This window comes from Macadamia integrifolia, chromosome 12 (genome assembly GCF_013358625.1).
Source record: "Macadamia integrifolia cultivar HAES 741 chromosome 12, SCU_Mint_v3, whole genome shotgun sequence".
Lineage (NCBI taxonomy): Eukaryota > Viridiplantae > Streptophyta > Magnoliopsida > Proteales > Proteaceae > Macadamia > Macadamia integrifolia.
Window position 1 is genome coordinate 9,837,643 of NC_056568.1, and position 17,348 is coordinate 9,854,990.

General features: G+C 37.0%; 1 protein-coding gene and 1 long non-coding RNA gene across 3 annotated transcripts; one reads left to right on the forward strand and one right to left on the reverse strand.

Moving 5' to 3' along the window:
• Positions 1-11,063: 11,063 nt before the first annotated feature.
• On the forward strand, positions 11,064-12,816 carry LOC122057292 (probable cysteine protease RD19D). Its single transcript, XM_042619345.1, has 3 exons — positions 11,064-11,792; positions 11,872-12,235; positions 12,349-12,816. The coding sequence occupies exons 1-3, from the start codon at positions 11,199-11,201 to the stop codon at positions 12,636-12,638; spliced, it is 1,248 nt and encodes a 415-aa protein (XP_042475279.1). The 5' UTR covers positions 11,064-11,198; the 3' UTR covers positions 12,639-12,816.
• Positions 11,628-14,807, reverse strand: LOC122057293. Of its 2 annotated transcripts, none has more exons than XR_006133504.1 (4): positions 14,605-14,807; positions 14,313-14,408; positions 12,103-12,256; positions 11,628-11,769 (listed from the first exon to the last, which is right to left on the reverse strand). It is a non-coding gene; the product is annotated as an uncharacterized LOC122057293 (long non-coding RNA). The 2 variants fall into 2 exon arrangements; XR_006133503.1 differs by having other exon boundaries at positions 12,103-12,247; positions 14,605-14,801.
• Between the last annotated feature and the right edge of the window lie 2,541 nt (positions 14,808-17,348).

A 17,348-nucleotide genomic window follows, 5' to 3' on the forward strand; every position in this document is an offset into this window, starting at 1 on the left:
AAAAAAAAAAAAAAAAATATATATATATATATATATAAAAGAAGGGACAAGCATATCCAAGGTTCCTTGCACATGTTAAATTTTAATTTAAATAAAAATTTCCAAATGATAAAATAAAATATTAAAAAATTTAAAGATTACCTAAGAAATGCATGGACATACATGGGAGAGTGTATAGTTGATTATGAGTTAAATTTGACATATAACTTACATTGATCGGTCTCCTCTATTAGAGAAAAAAATATACAAATACATGAAAGGTACATGAATGAATTTAGGTATGACATTTAACATGTATGTAAAAAACATACATCCTTCTCTGGTCGATCCCTTGACCTCCCAAGGGCATGCAAATCACTAATTAACTAAGCAACCAACAATTCACATTAAGTGCAGTTTAGTAAAACCTTTAAAATAATATTTGTTAGTAGTTATTTTTTTCTTTTTTAGGGTGAACGTATTTTATACCATTTTAACAAAGTGTTGAAATTACACCTATGTTTTCACCAAAAAAAAAAAAAACCAATGTTTAGGAAAAAAAATAAAAGAATTCCATTTAATCTAGAATTTTCTTATATAAGAATAACAAAAACAGATGAAAGGGAGATTTTTTTTTTTTAAAAAGAAATAAGTTTAGAAAGAATTGTTATCAAACAATATGAGCATGGTGTAGCAAAAATTAAGAATCACCGAAATAATTTCTTCTAGGATTTAGCACCTATCCAACAATTTGGACGTCCTACCGTCTACCTCCCATCCATCTAATGATTGACTATGAGTAGTACGGACACCCATATAGATTTAGATAACCCTAGGAAGTATAGGGTTTTAGTTTTTTTTTCTTTTTTGGGTCCCCATGGGGGGGGGTTGGAAAAATAATCCTCTGTTTTTCTCATCCCTGTTTTTTCTTGTTTTGCTACCTGCAGAACGCGACACGTGGACAACTTTAAGACCAACGCACTAGATGTAATAATCCTCACCCAATCTTGACCGCTGGTCTCCTTGTTATCCATGTGTCACGTTCTACAGGTAGCAAAATAAAGAAAAACATGGATGAAAAAAATAGAGGATTTTATCGTGGGTGGTTGGGTGGGGGAGAGGGAGAGGGGGTATATCTCATTTGCCGAGTTACAGGAATTGTTTGGATATTCTATAACCCAAGTCTATGCTGATATGATGTATGATATGATATGATGATCCATCATCATCCACCATGATGGTATGATCGACTATGATGATATGATAGACTAGATGAAAAATAAAAAATAAAAAAAGACTGATGCTTTGATGAATATGATCCATCATCCACTTCTTTGTTTGTAACCGCAACACGTGTCTTCTGGAAGGTCCATCACGTGCCAGTTTTTTTTTATTGTCTGCGTCTTCACCTAATCGCACATTTTCAAATTCGAATCTTCCTCGATAGCTATAGATCCCGTACCATTAATTACTTGACAATTACGAGAGGTGGGCTCCACTTCAAGCCCTTCAAAACCTTTCCATGGGAATCCAAGTACACAGATATTTTCTGTCGGGTCCCTACATCAGCATATAATAATATCCAACCACAAATATGAACCCAACTGTTTATCTCTTTGTCTGCTTACTGCCCAGGCCCATGGGCTAATTTTAATATCCAGCCCAAATGGCAAACGTGAAATAAAAAATATCTTACCCAAAAAAAAAAAAAACTGAGAAAAAATAAGCTGGGTATTCATCATTTCTGATTCCACATTCACTACCCCCTAGTAGAAGAATTTCATGGGTCCGCATTAGGTGTGACCATTTGGGCTTGGACATTGTGAAGTCTTTGTCAGGCCATCTAGAGGGGATGAGAATAAAGGAAGGTTGTTTGTCCATGTTGTATTAGGATTTTAGTAATCAAAATTGTATCATTAGCAAACATGTTGTGACATACGTCCAAGTAATCCCTGGGACCTAGATGATAAAATGTTGTATATTCCTCTGTAAATATCATTTTTAGTGCTTTATCAAACACTTTTTTTATAAAAATGAATAAAGTGAGAGTGCAGATGGATGGAGCAAAAGGGATTAGGGGTAGACAAAAAATGACCATTGAAGAGTTAATAAGAAGAAACATGCAAAAGTTAAGTTTTCACCCAAGTATGGTATCTAACAGAGCTGTCTGAAGGGCTAAAATTCGGGTTGTTGATTGTTCGTGAGTGGGATGTCCCAGTATTTTTTTTTTTTCTTCACACAGATCTAGGGGTGTCAACCAGTCTAGTCGGGACAGTCTCAGTCATGCTTAATCGGGCTTGACTACTTGAAAGCCTTGCACCGTGAATGCCCATTTAAGTAAAAGGGCCTAGCTTTGGGGGGCATGGTACGGTTTATAATCGGGTCGGTCGATGTCGGGCTTTAATCGGGCTTTCTTAAACCAATCTTAATCAGACCTTAACCGACTACGGACATATTGAAGTCTAAACAGGCTTTAAACGTACCTACCATAAAGTTATTTTTTTAAGTGGGTTGAATGCCTAAAAATATGTGATATAAATCTTTAATAAAAAAAAAAGAAATGATATAAGATTATGGTTGTTCCTACAAAGAAAAATAAGAGATTATGACATTTACAACTTACAAAATAAAGCTTAATTAAATCAAACCTATTACAAAGTAAAGGATAAGAAAGCTTAATTTTTTTCTTATTAATAGTGGTAAAATAGGATTTTATGTAGTATTAAAGGGGACAGGCTTGATCAAGCTACAATGAGTCGTTCAAGCCGAGCATATAAATATGTCGATTCGATCGATCACTGGACGAGTTGAATACTTGCACCGTGAATTCCCATTTAATAAACTTGTTGAGCTCAATGGGTCGATTCAAGTCAAGCCATAAATATGTCAAGTTTGATAAATCTACCGGTGTGAATTCATAATTGATATTTTTATACGAATCAATGTAATCGACTCCATTTAATTATGATAAGGTTAAGATGTGTGGTTGTTGTCATTGTTGTTGTTGACGGTGGATGATCCCCGATGGAGACCTTTGGTAAAATGAAAAAATGAAAGATGTGATTGATGTTATACAATTATAAGTGTTTCACCAAAAATATATATATATATATATCTATATCTATATATATATATAAGTGATGGGTGATTGATTTGAGAGAGAGAGAGAGAGAGAGAGAGAGGGGGGACGAAGGAATATTTGTGGCTGTGTCCTAAAGTTGCTACTTATTTGCCTTGTGGGCCTCTGCCCTGCGTTATGAAGTTGCAACCACAATATAGGGTATTCGACGTTTCCTCGACAACTGTATTGCGTCGGAAAAATCCGAGACCTTATGCCAAATGGGAAAACTTCTCCAACATCAACTACCCTTTAATTATTCATTCAAAGGCTGGGAGAATTTGGACATACATCTTCAGGTGTTGGCAAGTGCTAAAATGTGTATCCAAATTCTTCCAATCTTTGAATCATTAGAGATGAGCCAGATCCCAGCCAAATGTGCACAAGCCACTGATATGCCGTTGTGGTGACACGAAGCCCCTGACTAATTGGTAAAAACAGGTTTGGTCCAAGTAAGGCATGGTCCCTAACACTAGAGTCGTACCACGTGTACCCACTGAGACCCACCAAAGATGAAAGATGATGAAGGAAAGGTTAACGTTCACTTTAAGAATAATGTCAGGGGGCATTGGGCCCAGTGGGGATCATCAAGAAATTAGAATAGCATATAATGGGCTTTTCGGCATTGGACCTCTATAGAATGGTGGAATCATATTAAAAAAAAATCTATAGAATGGTAGAGCCCACAACCACTTTCTCACCCTTTCTCCCCTATAAAAGGAGCTATTCTCCAAGTCCAATCCTTAGGTGAAATATAAAATGTATCTCAAGTGGATCATCTTCTTTTCCTTAGTTTCTTTTCATCTTTCACTTTCATTTGACAATTTGGAATCTGTTAAAATCAATGCCGATTCCAATCTGAATTATCCAGAGTCAGTTGGAATCCGCCATAAATAGTGAATATTTGACAGAAATCGGCGGGAATTGGTTAGATCAATCATGATTGATCCCGATCCTTGAACCAGACTCTTGAAATCATGAGTCAGCCTCTCTCAAGCAATGGTTTGAGAACTTGGTGCCGAAATAGGATCTGTTAAGACCAATATCAATCCAGATCGGCCAAGAAATGCCCTTACTTTCAATTAAAAATCTTTTTAAAACTATTATAAAACATTCATTGATATTGATCCACCAATACTGATACACGAAATTCAGTTATATAATTAAAATATAATATCTTTTAAATAAAGTTTTCCTATACCATGATGATGTAGGAATATCTTAATCTATCTGAGTTCTTCAGATTTTGGATAATAATAATTAAAAATTAATAAATAAAAAAAATTCACTATTTTAAGAGTCCAATCAAAATATCAAATCACTATAAGCTGAAAAAAACTTCCGCCATGTGGTTTTTTACGGTGAATTTTTTAAGACAATGCCCTCAAAACGGCCAATTATCTAATCATGTGGTAGCTAGATCAGATAAGCCCAATTGTTCTCTTATCATAATTATATACAACAACCAAAATAGCAACATCATTTGTCTATGTGGCATAATGAAGATGGACCCTCAGGCCATGAAAAGAGTTTCTCTAATGTCTTTCCCTTTTTAACTTTGTCTTCAAGTTAGTTGGTTCTAACTTAGAACCACCTAACCACTCTTTATGGATAGAAATCAGGAGCCTCAACCACCCACTACTAGATTCTAACTAATTGGGAGTAGTTAGATACATAATTAATTCTTATTTGCTAATCCAAATGGAAGTTTCTTATTAAATTAGTGAATGTAATCAGACTAGAATTTCCGCTATGGCTTTTTTTCCACTTGGCGCAAGCGAGAATAGACTATAAATGTTTAATTAATTGGGTAAGAGAATGCTACTCTGTTGACGTAGGCACACGTCAATTTGCAGACAACGGGAGAACATGGGAGTATCTCATACTATGTTTGGGTGTAAACACATGCAAATTGATAGTGTTCTTTCTCCCTAATATACTTATGGGAAAAAGAACCGTAATCGGTCTTGTTCCCTATGCCTTTTTTTTTTACAGGTTTCTGTAAAATGATTCCACTACTCCCTGTGTGCTCTCTATTGTATACCCATGTGCGTTACCCCATTGGCCCAGGCGTTGGCACAATAGCCACTATGTCGTTGGTATCTTTGAGAGTAAATTGTTTGATACAATTGATATAAACCAATACTGTCCTTGTATCTGATCCGATACCGATACCTGATACTGATCCATCGATACCCAATACCTAAAATCATGAACTCATTTACCATAATTGCCACTTATAATTTTTGAGATATGATTAATAGTGGGGAGAGGGAGCATTGCTGAGAGTAAACTAGATTTCCACTCATTACCGCACATCAAGTCACTAACCTGACTTAGGAACATTCTCTTGGTCTATTAGGGTTGGTGCTTTCTAGGTTAAAATTGGGAATGGTGGGTATCCATGGATCGGTAAAAAAATTAGTGTTACCATTCTCAATTCTAATCTAGACCATTTTTTTTTTGTTTCAATAGGAGCTTTGTTTTGGGTCTTGAAAGTTCTGATACCCAATCCTCTTTGAGATTTAGGGGAACATACTCTATGCCACCCAATAAGATGAGTTTTCTTGGAGTGATCCTTATCTCCATTCTAGAGTTGTAAGTAAATTGAATCACATTTCCTGGAAATGGTCTTAGGGAAAGCAAAGCAGGACACGAGATATAAAGGAATTGTGGATAAGGCTGATTGGATCAAAACTATTCTGCCTGCATCAGACAAGAGATTAGCTTTCCAAAAAAAGAGCTTGTTTTGTACTCTGCGAACAATTTGGGAGAAACCCTCAGTTCTTGCCCTGTGATGGAATAAATTGGTGCCTAAGTAAAAAGAATCATTCTTCATTTCACTAATACCCAGGGTGCGGCACAAAGAAGCTTTGGTAATGGCATCAATATTAGAGCTGAAATCTAAACCACTTTTATCATAAGTAATGGCAAGGCCAGAAAGATTAAAGAATAAATCTCTGATGCATTTGATCGTAGAAATATCCTCAAGGGTAGCCCGACATAATAAGAAGGTGTCATTAACAAAGAATATGTGAGAGATTTCAGGTGCCTTGTGGGCAATCTTGACCCTCTTGAACAAATTAAGGTCTCTATAAGTGGTGAGTAATGATAAATCTTCTATACTAACATTGAAAAGGAAAAGGCTAAGAGAGCATGCTTGTCTAATTCCTTTGGAATGCTCAAAGAAGTCAAATGCAGAGCCACGAAGCTTAGTAAAAAAAGATAATGAGCTAATAAGATAGCTAATCAAGTCTCCCTATTTGTTTCCAAAACCGAGATAGTAACAAAGGTCACGTAAAAAATCCCATTCTAATCTATCACAGGCCTTTACCATGTCTAACTTGATGCCACAAAACCAATTATTCCTTTAGTATGTTTAATATAGTGGAAAATCTCATGAGCAATAATAATATTGTCAAGAGATTTGTTTTCTAGGAACAAAAGTTGATTGGAAAGGGGAAATAATTTTGGTAGGACCCCTTTTAATTTGATCGTAAGGATTTTTGTACTGATTTTGTAAGATACATTGCAAAGACTGATTAGTTTGAATTCACCTACCCTGTGGGCATTTTTTTTTTCTTTTTGGGTATCAAGCACACAAGAGTGTGGTTTACCCCAAAGGGAAGGGAGATGTCTCTAAAAAAAGTTAGTTACAAATCATAGACATCAAGGTTGATAAGATCCTAGAATTTTTGGTAAAAAATTACCTAAAAACCATTAGATCCTGGAGCTTTGTAGGCCCCAAAAGAGAAAAATGTGCTCCTTATTTCATGAAAAGAAGCGATATGAGAAAGTAACTCAAGTTCAAGGGAATCAAGAGTTGGAGGGAAGAGACATTCAATAAAGGAAGTGTCAAGAGGGTTGAAAGTGGTGAAAATAGAGGAGAAAAAGGATGAAAATTTGCTTGCAATGGCTCTTGGATCAATGATTTGTTCCCTAGAGTCAGAAAGAATGAATTCAATGTTTCGTTTCTTAGTATTAACACAGACAACAGTATGATAGAACCTAGTGTTGCAGTCACCTTGGTTGATGTACAAATGCCTGGATTTTTTAAATCAAAATTTCTCTTCAGCCTCTAAGATCCACTCAATTTTGGAGGAAACTTGTGACATCTCATCTAGAGGGGGATAAGTTGAGTTTTCCAAGTCGAGATGGGAATTAAGCAGAGAATGCTTCAAATGGTCAATATGGCCAAAAGTGGAATGATTCACCGGTTTAGGATTCTGTCAAAGGAAACAAACTTAATCATCAAATTATCAAATTCCAAGTATTTCCAAGATCTATAGCAGAAAGGTATGAAATCAGGGTGTGACATCCATGCATCTTGCAATTGAAGTAGTTTCGAAACTTGTATTAAGAGGTAGAAGTATTAAGAATGAGTGCATTGTGATGAGAGCCAATAGAGGGGGCTTGAAGGGTGAAATATTGAATAAAATGGTTAACTAGGAGAAGGAAGCAAATGCTTTATCAATCATTTCTTTGATTGATCCAAACACTCTTAAAATAAGTGAATACATTCAAACTAGGATTTCTGCTTTGGCATTTTCTCGATCAGGCTTATACAAGAATAGAGGTTTATCCTTTTTCACCTCCATAATTTTCCACCATTGTTAAATTATTAAAAAAATATATTTTTTTTGGATCAAGTTTTCTTTCATCCATGATGAAGGAAGAATATCTTAATCTACGAAATCTGGCACTTACATTGGACAATAAAAAATATTTCAAATCTTAGAATATAGGGTGTGAGACTTAATGAAAAAACAAAATCAGTATTTCAGTAATCCAGTCAAAGCATCAAATCACTATTCAAAGGAAATCTACGTCTTTTTCTTTTTTTGCCGCTTCCCTTACACACGGTGAATGGAGAATCCATTGCTTATGAGTTTGGGTATGTTGAGATAGGTATCGGGAACAATGAGAACATTATCGACTTTGTACAGTAAGGGAGTAGAGTAATAATGACCCTAAATGGGAGGGTGAACACTTCTCCCATGGTTGAGGAAAACTTTCTCCCTTTTTAATGGTTGAATCATTTTAAAATGGTATTATCAAAATGGCCAAAATATGAATCATATGGTAGACTAGATGTGTTCAAATTTGGTGGATAATTAGGCTCTTCCCATAGATGGGAATAGGGTTAGGAGGAGCGAAAAGTGTTTTCCATGAGATAGAAAATAAAAAATATAGCCCCACATGAGTCCCCTAGTCATATGTCAAACTTTAACTCAACTAGAATTTATCAAGTGGACAAATAAAAATCAAGAACCATAGAAGAGTGAACAATATTCTAGTTGACTTGCATGAACATATATGATAAGAATTGATTAAATTTAAGTCTGAAATTTGAAATAATCACATCATTAGTCCACATGACATAAAGATGATACACCTAGACCATAAAAAGAGTTTCTCTCACTCCCTTTTAACCTTTTTAACTTTTCTTTAAGAGTGATTAGAGTTAAAGACATTGTGTTGTGGGGCCTCCATGACGTGGTAGAACCACCAAACTACTCTCCATCCATAGAAAGTAGAAACAGGATCCATAGAGCTACCAATTACTAGGTTCTTACTTAATTGGGAGTGGTTAGATTCATAATTCATTCTTATTTACTAATCCAAGTGGAAGTAAGTACTTTATTAAATAAGTGAATGCAATCAGACTAGGATTTCCGCTATGGCTTTTTCCCCACTTGGCTCATAAGAGAATAGACTTTAGAGGTTTAATTATATTATATTCTCACCTCCTCTTCCTATTTTTTTTTGGATTCTCACCTGCAATGATTGGAATTTGAAAGTACATAACGCACAGTAGAGAACGAAGTACCATTTATGACATGGTTTGAAGGATCGGTATCCTTTTTTTGGTAATGAAAAATGGTGCTCCGTGATAGTGATCATAGTCCTCAGGACAAATTTCCGTACGGCAAGTAGTGCTTTTGTAAGACCAATGGGCGATAGTGGGGCATGCCAAGACTCGAATCCACAACTAGCCGACTTGAGCAGTGATGGGTTGAAGGCATTTTCACCACTAGGCTACCAACCCCATTGGTTTGAGGGATCGGTATCAACCCCCCACTGATACTGATATTGGATTCATCGATGTATGGTACGGAAATGATATAGACGAAGGATATACTTGTTAAAATATACTCAGAAATTAGTATCTTTGAGGGTAAAACCATCTTATATGACTGATCTAATGCCAATCTCAATCATAATCCAAATCCATATCAAAATTGATGAAAGATTTGATTCCTGTTTTCGCTTTTGCTTCCTTGAACTATGATTCTATGTAAATCCTTGTCTCACGGAAACATTTGAAAGACTGAAACACACTCTCATCGGAGGCAGCCCTCTCTGATATTTATTGAATTGGTTTGTCTTCATTTTGTTATGTGCAATGATGATGTGATAATTTTGACATTTATTTTTTATTAAAAAAAAATACAAAACAATGAGAAACTACATTGAGGTTTTATACATATACTAGGGGATGCTCTTCCTAGGTAGCTATTGAGAATAGTGATGCATGGCTGGGCAACTATTTATATTTTTACAATAAAAAGTTATTTCTCCTTCTAAGTTTCTGATTTCCAAAAAAATGGCAAGGTGAAGTAGTGGCCACGTTCCTACATCTGGTCCTGGAAGAAGTTTCAGTAGATTCTAATTTGAGAACCAAACTTCTTTCAACTTCCATCCTTTATCAGTCGTCATTTTCAAACCTGCTAAGATTCCTTCTGCTTCAACGTCTTCTTTCTGAGTAGTTGTAAAAGAATTAGTGTTGATGACCCTAAGCTTAACCTGGAGAAGTATATGTACGCCCACCTTGAAGTTGAGTTCAAAACATTATTAGCACCAACACAAACCAAAACTGGGTATAACAAAAGAGTTATGACATCCTGTACTTTTAAGTTGACTAGACCATCTGTTGTGAGTAAATACAAATCATTAAAACATTTAGGATATAAATTAAGTTGATCAATCTATTAATTAATATTTGTTACTACTGAGGAGGGGTTAACTGGGTATTACGTTGCAAGTCCTAATATTTCTGGGTGCAACTGTTATATAGCATACCATGGTTCGGTCCAACCACCCCAAAATATGCATCTATTAAGGGGAAGAAACCTATCTGTTTTGGCTGCCGTTGGGTCACCTTCGTTTGGGCTTTACACGAAAGATTTCGGGTTTGGGAAGCCCAGAAACTGGAGATGATATCCATTAACAGACCAGGAGGTATGTTTCTGAAAGGGAGCTCTACTTAGGATGGTGGGCTCGAGATTGATTTGGAACTCAATAGGAAACAAAAACCCCTTCGTTTCTTTGTTTATTGGTGGGCTTAATGATGTTCACAGCACTAAGCCAATGCTCGTAATTAATTTTTTAGGACAAAAATTTTTCGTTTGTGAAAGGCTCTTGCATCATAGACACGGGAATTATAATAACCTTATCTGGATTATGTGATCGGATTAGGTTCACATACAAGAATATTCTTATATGTCCTTGATCCGTGGATTTAGAATCTATTAAATGAGAGAGAGAAAATTGATTCTAAATTCACAGATCAAATCATGAACGTTCTCATTATATTTTCATACATGAACTTAATCCACTCTCTTGGATTACATGCCCTTGTGTGTGGGCACATGAACCTCGACTTTCATACACACACACGTGATTCTAATTTGAATTGAATGAAACCGTGTTTGACTCAGTCCCGATAGGAATCGGCTGATTAGATCAATCTGATCCCAATTTTTGAAACCCTGTTAAGGAACCCAGTTGTCAATAGAGAGAGGGAGATTCTCAAAAGTTAAAATCTTTGTGCCACCTTAGTAGAGCCACGTGTAAAGCTAAGAATTAAACCTCTCCACGTGTAACCTTAAAAGAGCAAAATCATTGCATGGTAACCACGTCTCTATGCTCCAGTTCCTTCCGGCCGTCGCAATTATATTATTACCTCTCTGTGTCCCCATGATTCCATCTCCCATGTCGGGTTTATCTGTCTTTCTGTGCCTAAACTAATCCAGCCAACAATGGTAATTATGTAATTTTAGCCACCGCTTCTTCAACCTCATGAGAACTATATGAACTGATGGAGCTCCTCCCCTTCAATTTCTGTGTCACCGTCCCACCCTTTCTCTGTGTTTTGGTTCCTTTAACTGACGGTGACAGAAAGAAGAAGAAAAGATCGATGGGACAAGCTCTAGCTTCCGCGGTGTGTGTCATTCTCTTAAGCTGCGCACTTACGATTTTTGCTGCTGCACTTGAAGTTGAAGCCGAAGGAATTTCAGAAGAACCCAAAATATTTCAAGTCACAGATGGCCAAAGCAACAGGAAAATCACCGGAGGATGGCGTCTGGGAACGGAAAAGAAGTTCCAAATGTTCATGAAGAAGTATGGAAAGACGTACTCGACGAGAGAGGAGTATCTTCACCGCCTGGGTATTTTTGCCAAGAACATGGTTAGAGCTGCAGAGAACCAGGTGTTGGACCCAACTGCTGTTCATGGGGTCACACCCTTCTCTGATCTCTCTCAAGATGAGTTCGAGAATATGTTTACTGGATTGAGAGTTGGGTCTTCTCTAAACGAGGAAGTTAATTCAATCGCACCAAGCTTGGAAGTTGATGGGTTGCCCACAAGCTTCGATTGGAGAGATAAAGGAGCTGTCACAGAAGTCAAGAAGCAGGTTAGAAAAGGGATTACCCTCTCTCTCTCTGATTTTAAATGAAATTCTTCTAGATATAAATGGGTACTTGTGGATGCAGGGAATATGTGGAGCTTGTTGGGCTTTTAGCACAACAGGGGCAGTGGAAGGAGCCAACTTTATAGCAACTGGGAAGCTTACAGGTCTTAGTGAGCAACAACTTGTAGATTGTGATCACATATGTGACCCAAAGGATAATACATCATGTGACAGTGGATGCGGTGGAGGCCTTATGACAAATGCATACAAGTATCTAATGGAAGCTGGAGGCTTACAGGAAGAGAAGACATACCCTTACACTGGGAAAAAAGAGGAATGCAAGTTCGACCCAGAGAAGATAGCTGTTCGGGTTGTCAACTTCTCCACCATTCCTCTTGATGAGAACCAAATTGCAGCTCATTTAGTCCAGCGCGGCCCCCTTGCAGGTAAATTCATGTCTGCAAATTCTTAAAAGAGTTTGGTTTTGGTTTCCATTAACATTTCTTCATAAAATCAAATGCAGAATCTTGAAATTAATGGAATGGAATGAAATGTGCAGTTGGATTGAATGCGATCTTTATGCAAACATATATTGGGGGAGTTTCATGTCCATTGATATGTGGAAAGAAATGGGTCAACCATGGAGTATTGCTGGTGGGTTATGGTGAGAAGGGCTTCTCCATACTCAGGATGGGCTACAGGCCATACTGGATCATCAAGAACTCATGGGGAAAGCATTGGGGAGAACATGGGTATTATCGTCTCTGCAAGGGACATGGGATGTGTGGCATGAACACTATGGTCTCTTCAGTTGTCACTGCCACCACCCCTCCACCTATATCTACATGAACTTTGTACAATATTTACACTTAATATGAAGCAGCTGTGTCTTCCTGTTCCTAGTCAAAAAGGGGAAGAAATGTATGTTTTCATACCACTAGATGTTGCAGCTTTAGTTTTCTTTGAAGTTATATACAATCAGACAAGTAGGGTTTTAACTCTTTAATAAAGTTTTTTTTTTTGATAAGAACTCTTTAATAAAGTTAGGTCCCTTTGTTTCCTCTGTTGATGACCAAATGAACATGTCAGCAAAGAAGTTGAGGAAACATTGCAAGGCAAAAAATGTTGCATCATAGTGACGAAAGGAGTTATTTCTTTTTTCTTATTTTTGGTAGTAGAATGGAGTTGAATTCTCAGTCATGCTTATCATCGATTGTTAGTTCCTACCCTTTGGTTAAAAGGTTGTGTTTCAAGTACTCCTATGTGGGTTCAGCAAATCCTATCTCTTCCACTAGCTGGTATTGTTTCCAGATTCGAATTGCATAAAAGGGTACTATAAACTGGCCTATATGTGTAGAGGAGGGTTTATATGAGTTTCAAGGGGAAAGGTTTATGAACTGGACAGTCTGGTGGGTCTGCAAAGGGGCTACATTCTTAAGCCTCCCAAGGTTTTGGAGAGGTGGGTCAAGGTAGAGATAGAAAAGTAGGGTTATAACAGAAATGGCATTAGTCTTCTGTGAAAAATCAAGAAAAAGGGACCTCCATGTAGACATCATATGATGAATGCTCAACCTTGACTCTTCAAAATCAACAAAGGACCAATACTTGCTAGTATTATGTCCATAGCTTTCCCAAATCACATAGCACAAGCAAGAACTTGGGATCATCATGCAACAGGTAATTTACACCCTTGAAAGTAAGATCTAAGAGAAGTGACACGAATAAGGTGGCGCCCCGGCCAGTTAAAACATTGGCTATCAGAGCCCATGATTTTGACAAACTTAAACATTGGCGGCGGCGGCGGCGGCTGCTTTCTCTGCTGAGATGTGGTGTTGTATCTGATCAAGGTTGTGGATTGGTATTTGATCTAGTGACTCTCAGCTATGTGAAGCTCGAGAGGTTCCTATCTTCTAGTTATCTTCTTCTTCTATAGTCATTCAATTGTTCACAAGTTATCATTATTGCCTCAGCCCATCACAGGTAATTGATTCTTATTTTCTCTCAAGAAATTTCAGAACTACTTTGTTCCCCAATCCTTGTCTCCTTAGGTCAAACCAGCCATCAATTTTGGCTGAAAATTGGATCGAACCTCCCTCCCATCTTATTGGGAGCTATGAAAGGTATACTCTGATTCTATCTACTCTGATATTTATTGATGTTTTCTATGTTGTTTCACCTCTGGTCAGCCCTTGTTACATTTTCAATTCTGTCCAGAAAACCCTAATTTTATGGGATTGATTGACTTGATCTTTGTTCGTTTTCAATCTTTTCTAATTCCTCTATTGATTGAGATACTTTGATGCCTTGATTTGTGTTCTCTGGTATAGTATCCTGCAGATCTTGGGCTTAAGTTGACTAATCAATCCTAGTTCTACATTACCGTGTAGACACATTACTTCTCACGTTCCCATTTCCTTCAAGCTAACAAAAGATGGGTTCTGTATCAACTAGGTGATAATGCATTCTTGAATAATGGACACATCTAATTCATAATTTCACCAGTAGTTTTAAGAAATAACTTACTTTGGTGACCTTGGGAGCAGCAGGTTTGTATGGACAAGCAGGTGAAGCCCTTTCCGGCTTCCTGTACTCCCAACGGAAAAGCTTATATACTTTGCCCTGCGGGGGCAGAAAATTAAAGGAAACCAATACTAGACCAGCAACAAGAGATGCCAGAAGCCAGAAGAATGAATTAAACGAACAGATGAAAGACCCAAGAATTCGAAACAAATCAAAATGAAAACAAAGAGAGATGACTCGCAAGTATTAAATCAAACAGATGCAAAATTAGGTATGAAGCACCAAGAACTCTTACCATGATAAAATCGAATAGGAGGGGTAACAGATAAAATCGTACACGATAAGAACGAGGAAGAGTGGCAACAGACAAACCAAGCAGACCTGCATGAAAGATAAATAAACAAAGATCATCAACCAAAGAAATTACAGTCAATCAACTGTTGGTGTACTGGTAAAGCTGCGAACACTTTGCCCCTCGCAGACCCCGCAATAATGGGAGCCTTGTGTCCTGGGTTGCTCTTTTTTACACCAGGGAGTATGTGGTTTAAGTCTCACAAAACAGTCTCATTGCGTAGATGTGTGAGGATGAGTGTTGTAATCCTATTTTCCATTGATAGTGAAGCAAAATCTCGTTTCACTGGGCACCTAAACAATCTTACTGAATCTCGTAAATCTATATGCATTATTTGTTCTTGCTTTTCAATTACTTTATGCATCATTTTTAGGATTTGGTTTCTATTTTTTTATGTTGGTACGAAAGAGAGAAATAAACATGAGAATCTCAATCTCAGATAGTTTCCATCTTAAAGCGTTTCGCTTGTGTATTCTGCTTTTCTGTGTTTTCAATTTCTCCACCAAGACGAGAATTTTGCGGAGAGTCGGAAAGAATCACCAATTACAGACAATTGGTTGGTTAGGTTCTGTACTGTAACGATTCTATTTTTTGAACTTGATTCTGGGTCTGGCACACTTTTTTTTTTTTTTTTGAGGGATTTTGTGCCTTAAATGTTGTATTGTAACGTTGAAAAAAAGTCGTTTCTGTAACTAAGAAGAAATAGAAACATGTATGGTTCACACTTGACAAAATCGTTTATGTTGTGAAACAAATATTTACGTAAAATGCCACTTACCACCATAGGAAATAATGAATTCAATGAATTAAAAATAGGTACACCTCACCTGGTTCTCAATTCATAGTGAATGAATTTAGAATTCAAGTGAATTGAGTGCTTAAAAGCTTGTGTAATCAAAGTTCATGAATACAATTAAACCCCTTTGCCCCAATTGTTGAACAAGGAATCCAGTTCAATGGAGTTCTAAAATCCAGTACTCTAGGCATAGTAACGGGAAGCCATAGCTATTGGAAATAGGTGGTGATTAATGAAAGTCACAAATGGGCATAAAGATCAAATACATAAGACCTATAGATCGATATTACATGTTGGGCCAACAAGGTGGTCCAATGGCTGCTGGATACCCAGAAAATTCAGGAACTGGAACTAATCTATTGACCCCAATAATTCGAAGCTAAAGTATTAATATCTTATAGCTCCCTGTAACATATATTCATCATTAGAGACGTATAGCAATCAAATTCAGCATATTGAATTCATCATGAGGGTTAAATAAGATTAGAAAGAGACAATTCGTTAATTGGGGTTTATCCATCACAAAGCCCTGAGTTTCTTCCACGAAACCTACTCCGTGATTCTTTCTCAGTGGCTCATCAAGCGAACAAAAACACACATATCAATAAGAAACAGATCTCAAAGAAGAAATTATACCCAGAAGTGAACACGAAGATCAAGGAAAGAACAAATTTTAGATGAAACCCATAAGTCAGAGAGTTGAATCACCAACCCTCAATGAAACGAGATACCAGCAATCAAGCTTCTAGAAAATTAAGGTTCGGCAACAAACCTAGAATTGGCGAAATAGACATAACCGTACTTCTTTGACATCTAGAAAGTGATGTGATAGTATTTCTTTCAGCATTCTACCCACCCCTCCCATATCCCTAATTTCTTCGCTTTCAAGTGAAATCGAAGTCCATTAATGGGCTCAAGGCGAAAGCGGTCAATCTACCTTACCTTTGTGAGCAGCGGTGACTAGGGAAAACTTTCACAATGGTCAAGACATGGAGTTCCAAGCATGAGCAACGATGACCACAGATAATGAACTCCCACCGTGAGCAGAGAGGTTGGAGGATTCACAGGGTTGAGCGTTACAGTGGTTGAAGGTCTCAAATGGGTAGTGAATCCCTCATAGTTTTGATTGTTATGTTTTGATGGATAATTCCATAATTACCCCTGTCCACTTAAGTGATATATTCATATCCGCTCCTCTTGCTCAGAATCGATTCTGAGATTGAAAAGTCACAAAAACTTGTGCCAAAAAATGGCTCTAAAGCATGAAAAGTGTCTGGTTCATTTCAAAAAAATAGAAAAATGAACCAGGCATACCATACAGCTTTCATTTTATTTCTACTCCAAAAAAACCAAAAAACACAAGAATGGATTTTTCAAAACATTACAATACAGACCCTTAATTGTTCTTCTATTCCAGACTCTGGAGTCCTTAGTCCATACTTGTAGTATGGAAAAGAAAGAAATTGAGGCTGGTGGGCCAGGTATTCTGGTTTATTTGGTTCAGCTCGCAGAGCGGTCTGGTCTGGCACTGCTCGAGTAAAATCTGGGAAATGCAAAACTGGCTGTTTAAAATCAAACCCAACTTAAATTGATTCGGTTTTGATTTTAAAATCTGAAATCTCTTCTTGTTTTGGTAGAATGAATTACCTATTTTTCAAACCAAATAAAGAATGTCACGTGGATGAAAAAAGTTGGGTGGATTATGAACCTAAAAAATAAGGGGTTTTTAGTTGGTTAAGGTATAAATAATTGGCTCAAACACCTAAAATAAGATCTAAACCGAATATGAAACGAATTAAAACCAGCAGGAACTAAATTTGAAACCGAAATCCAAATTGGTTGGACTGGAGATAGCATTTCAGTTCCTAAACACTAGTGTGTGTGTGTGTGT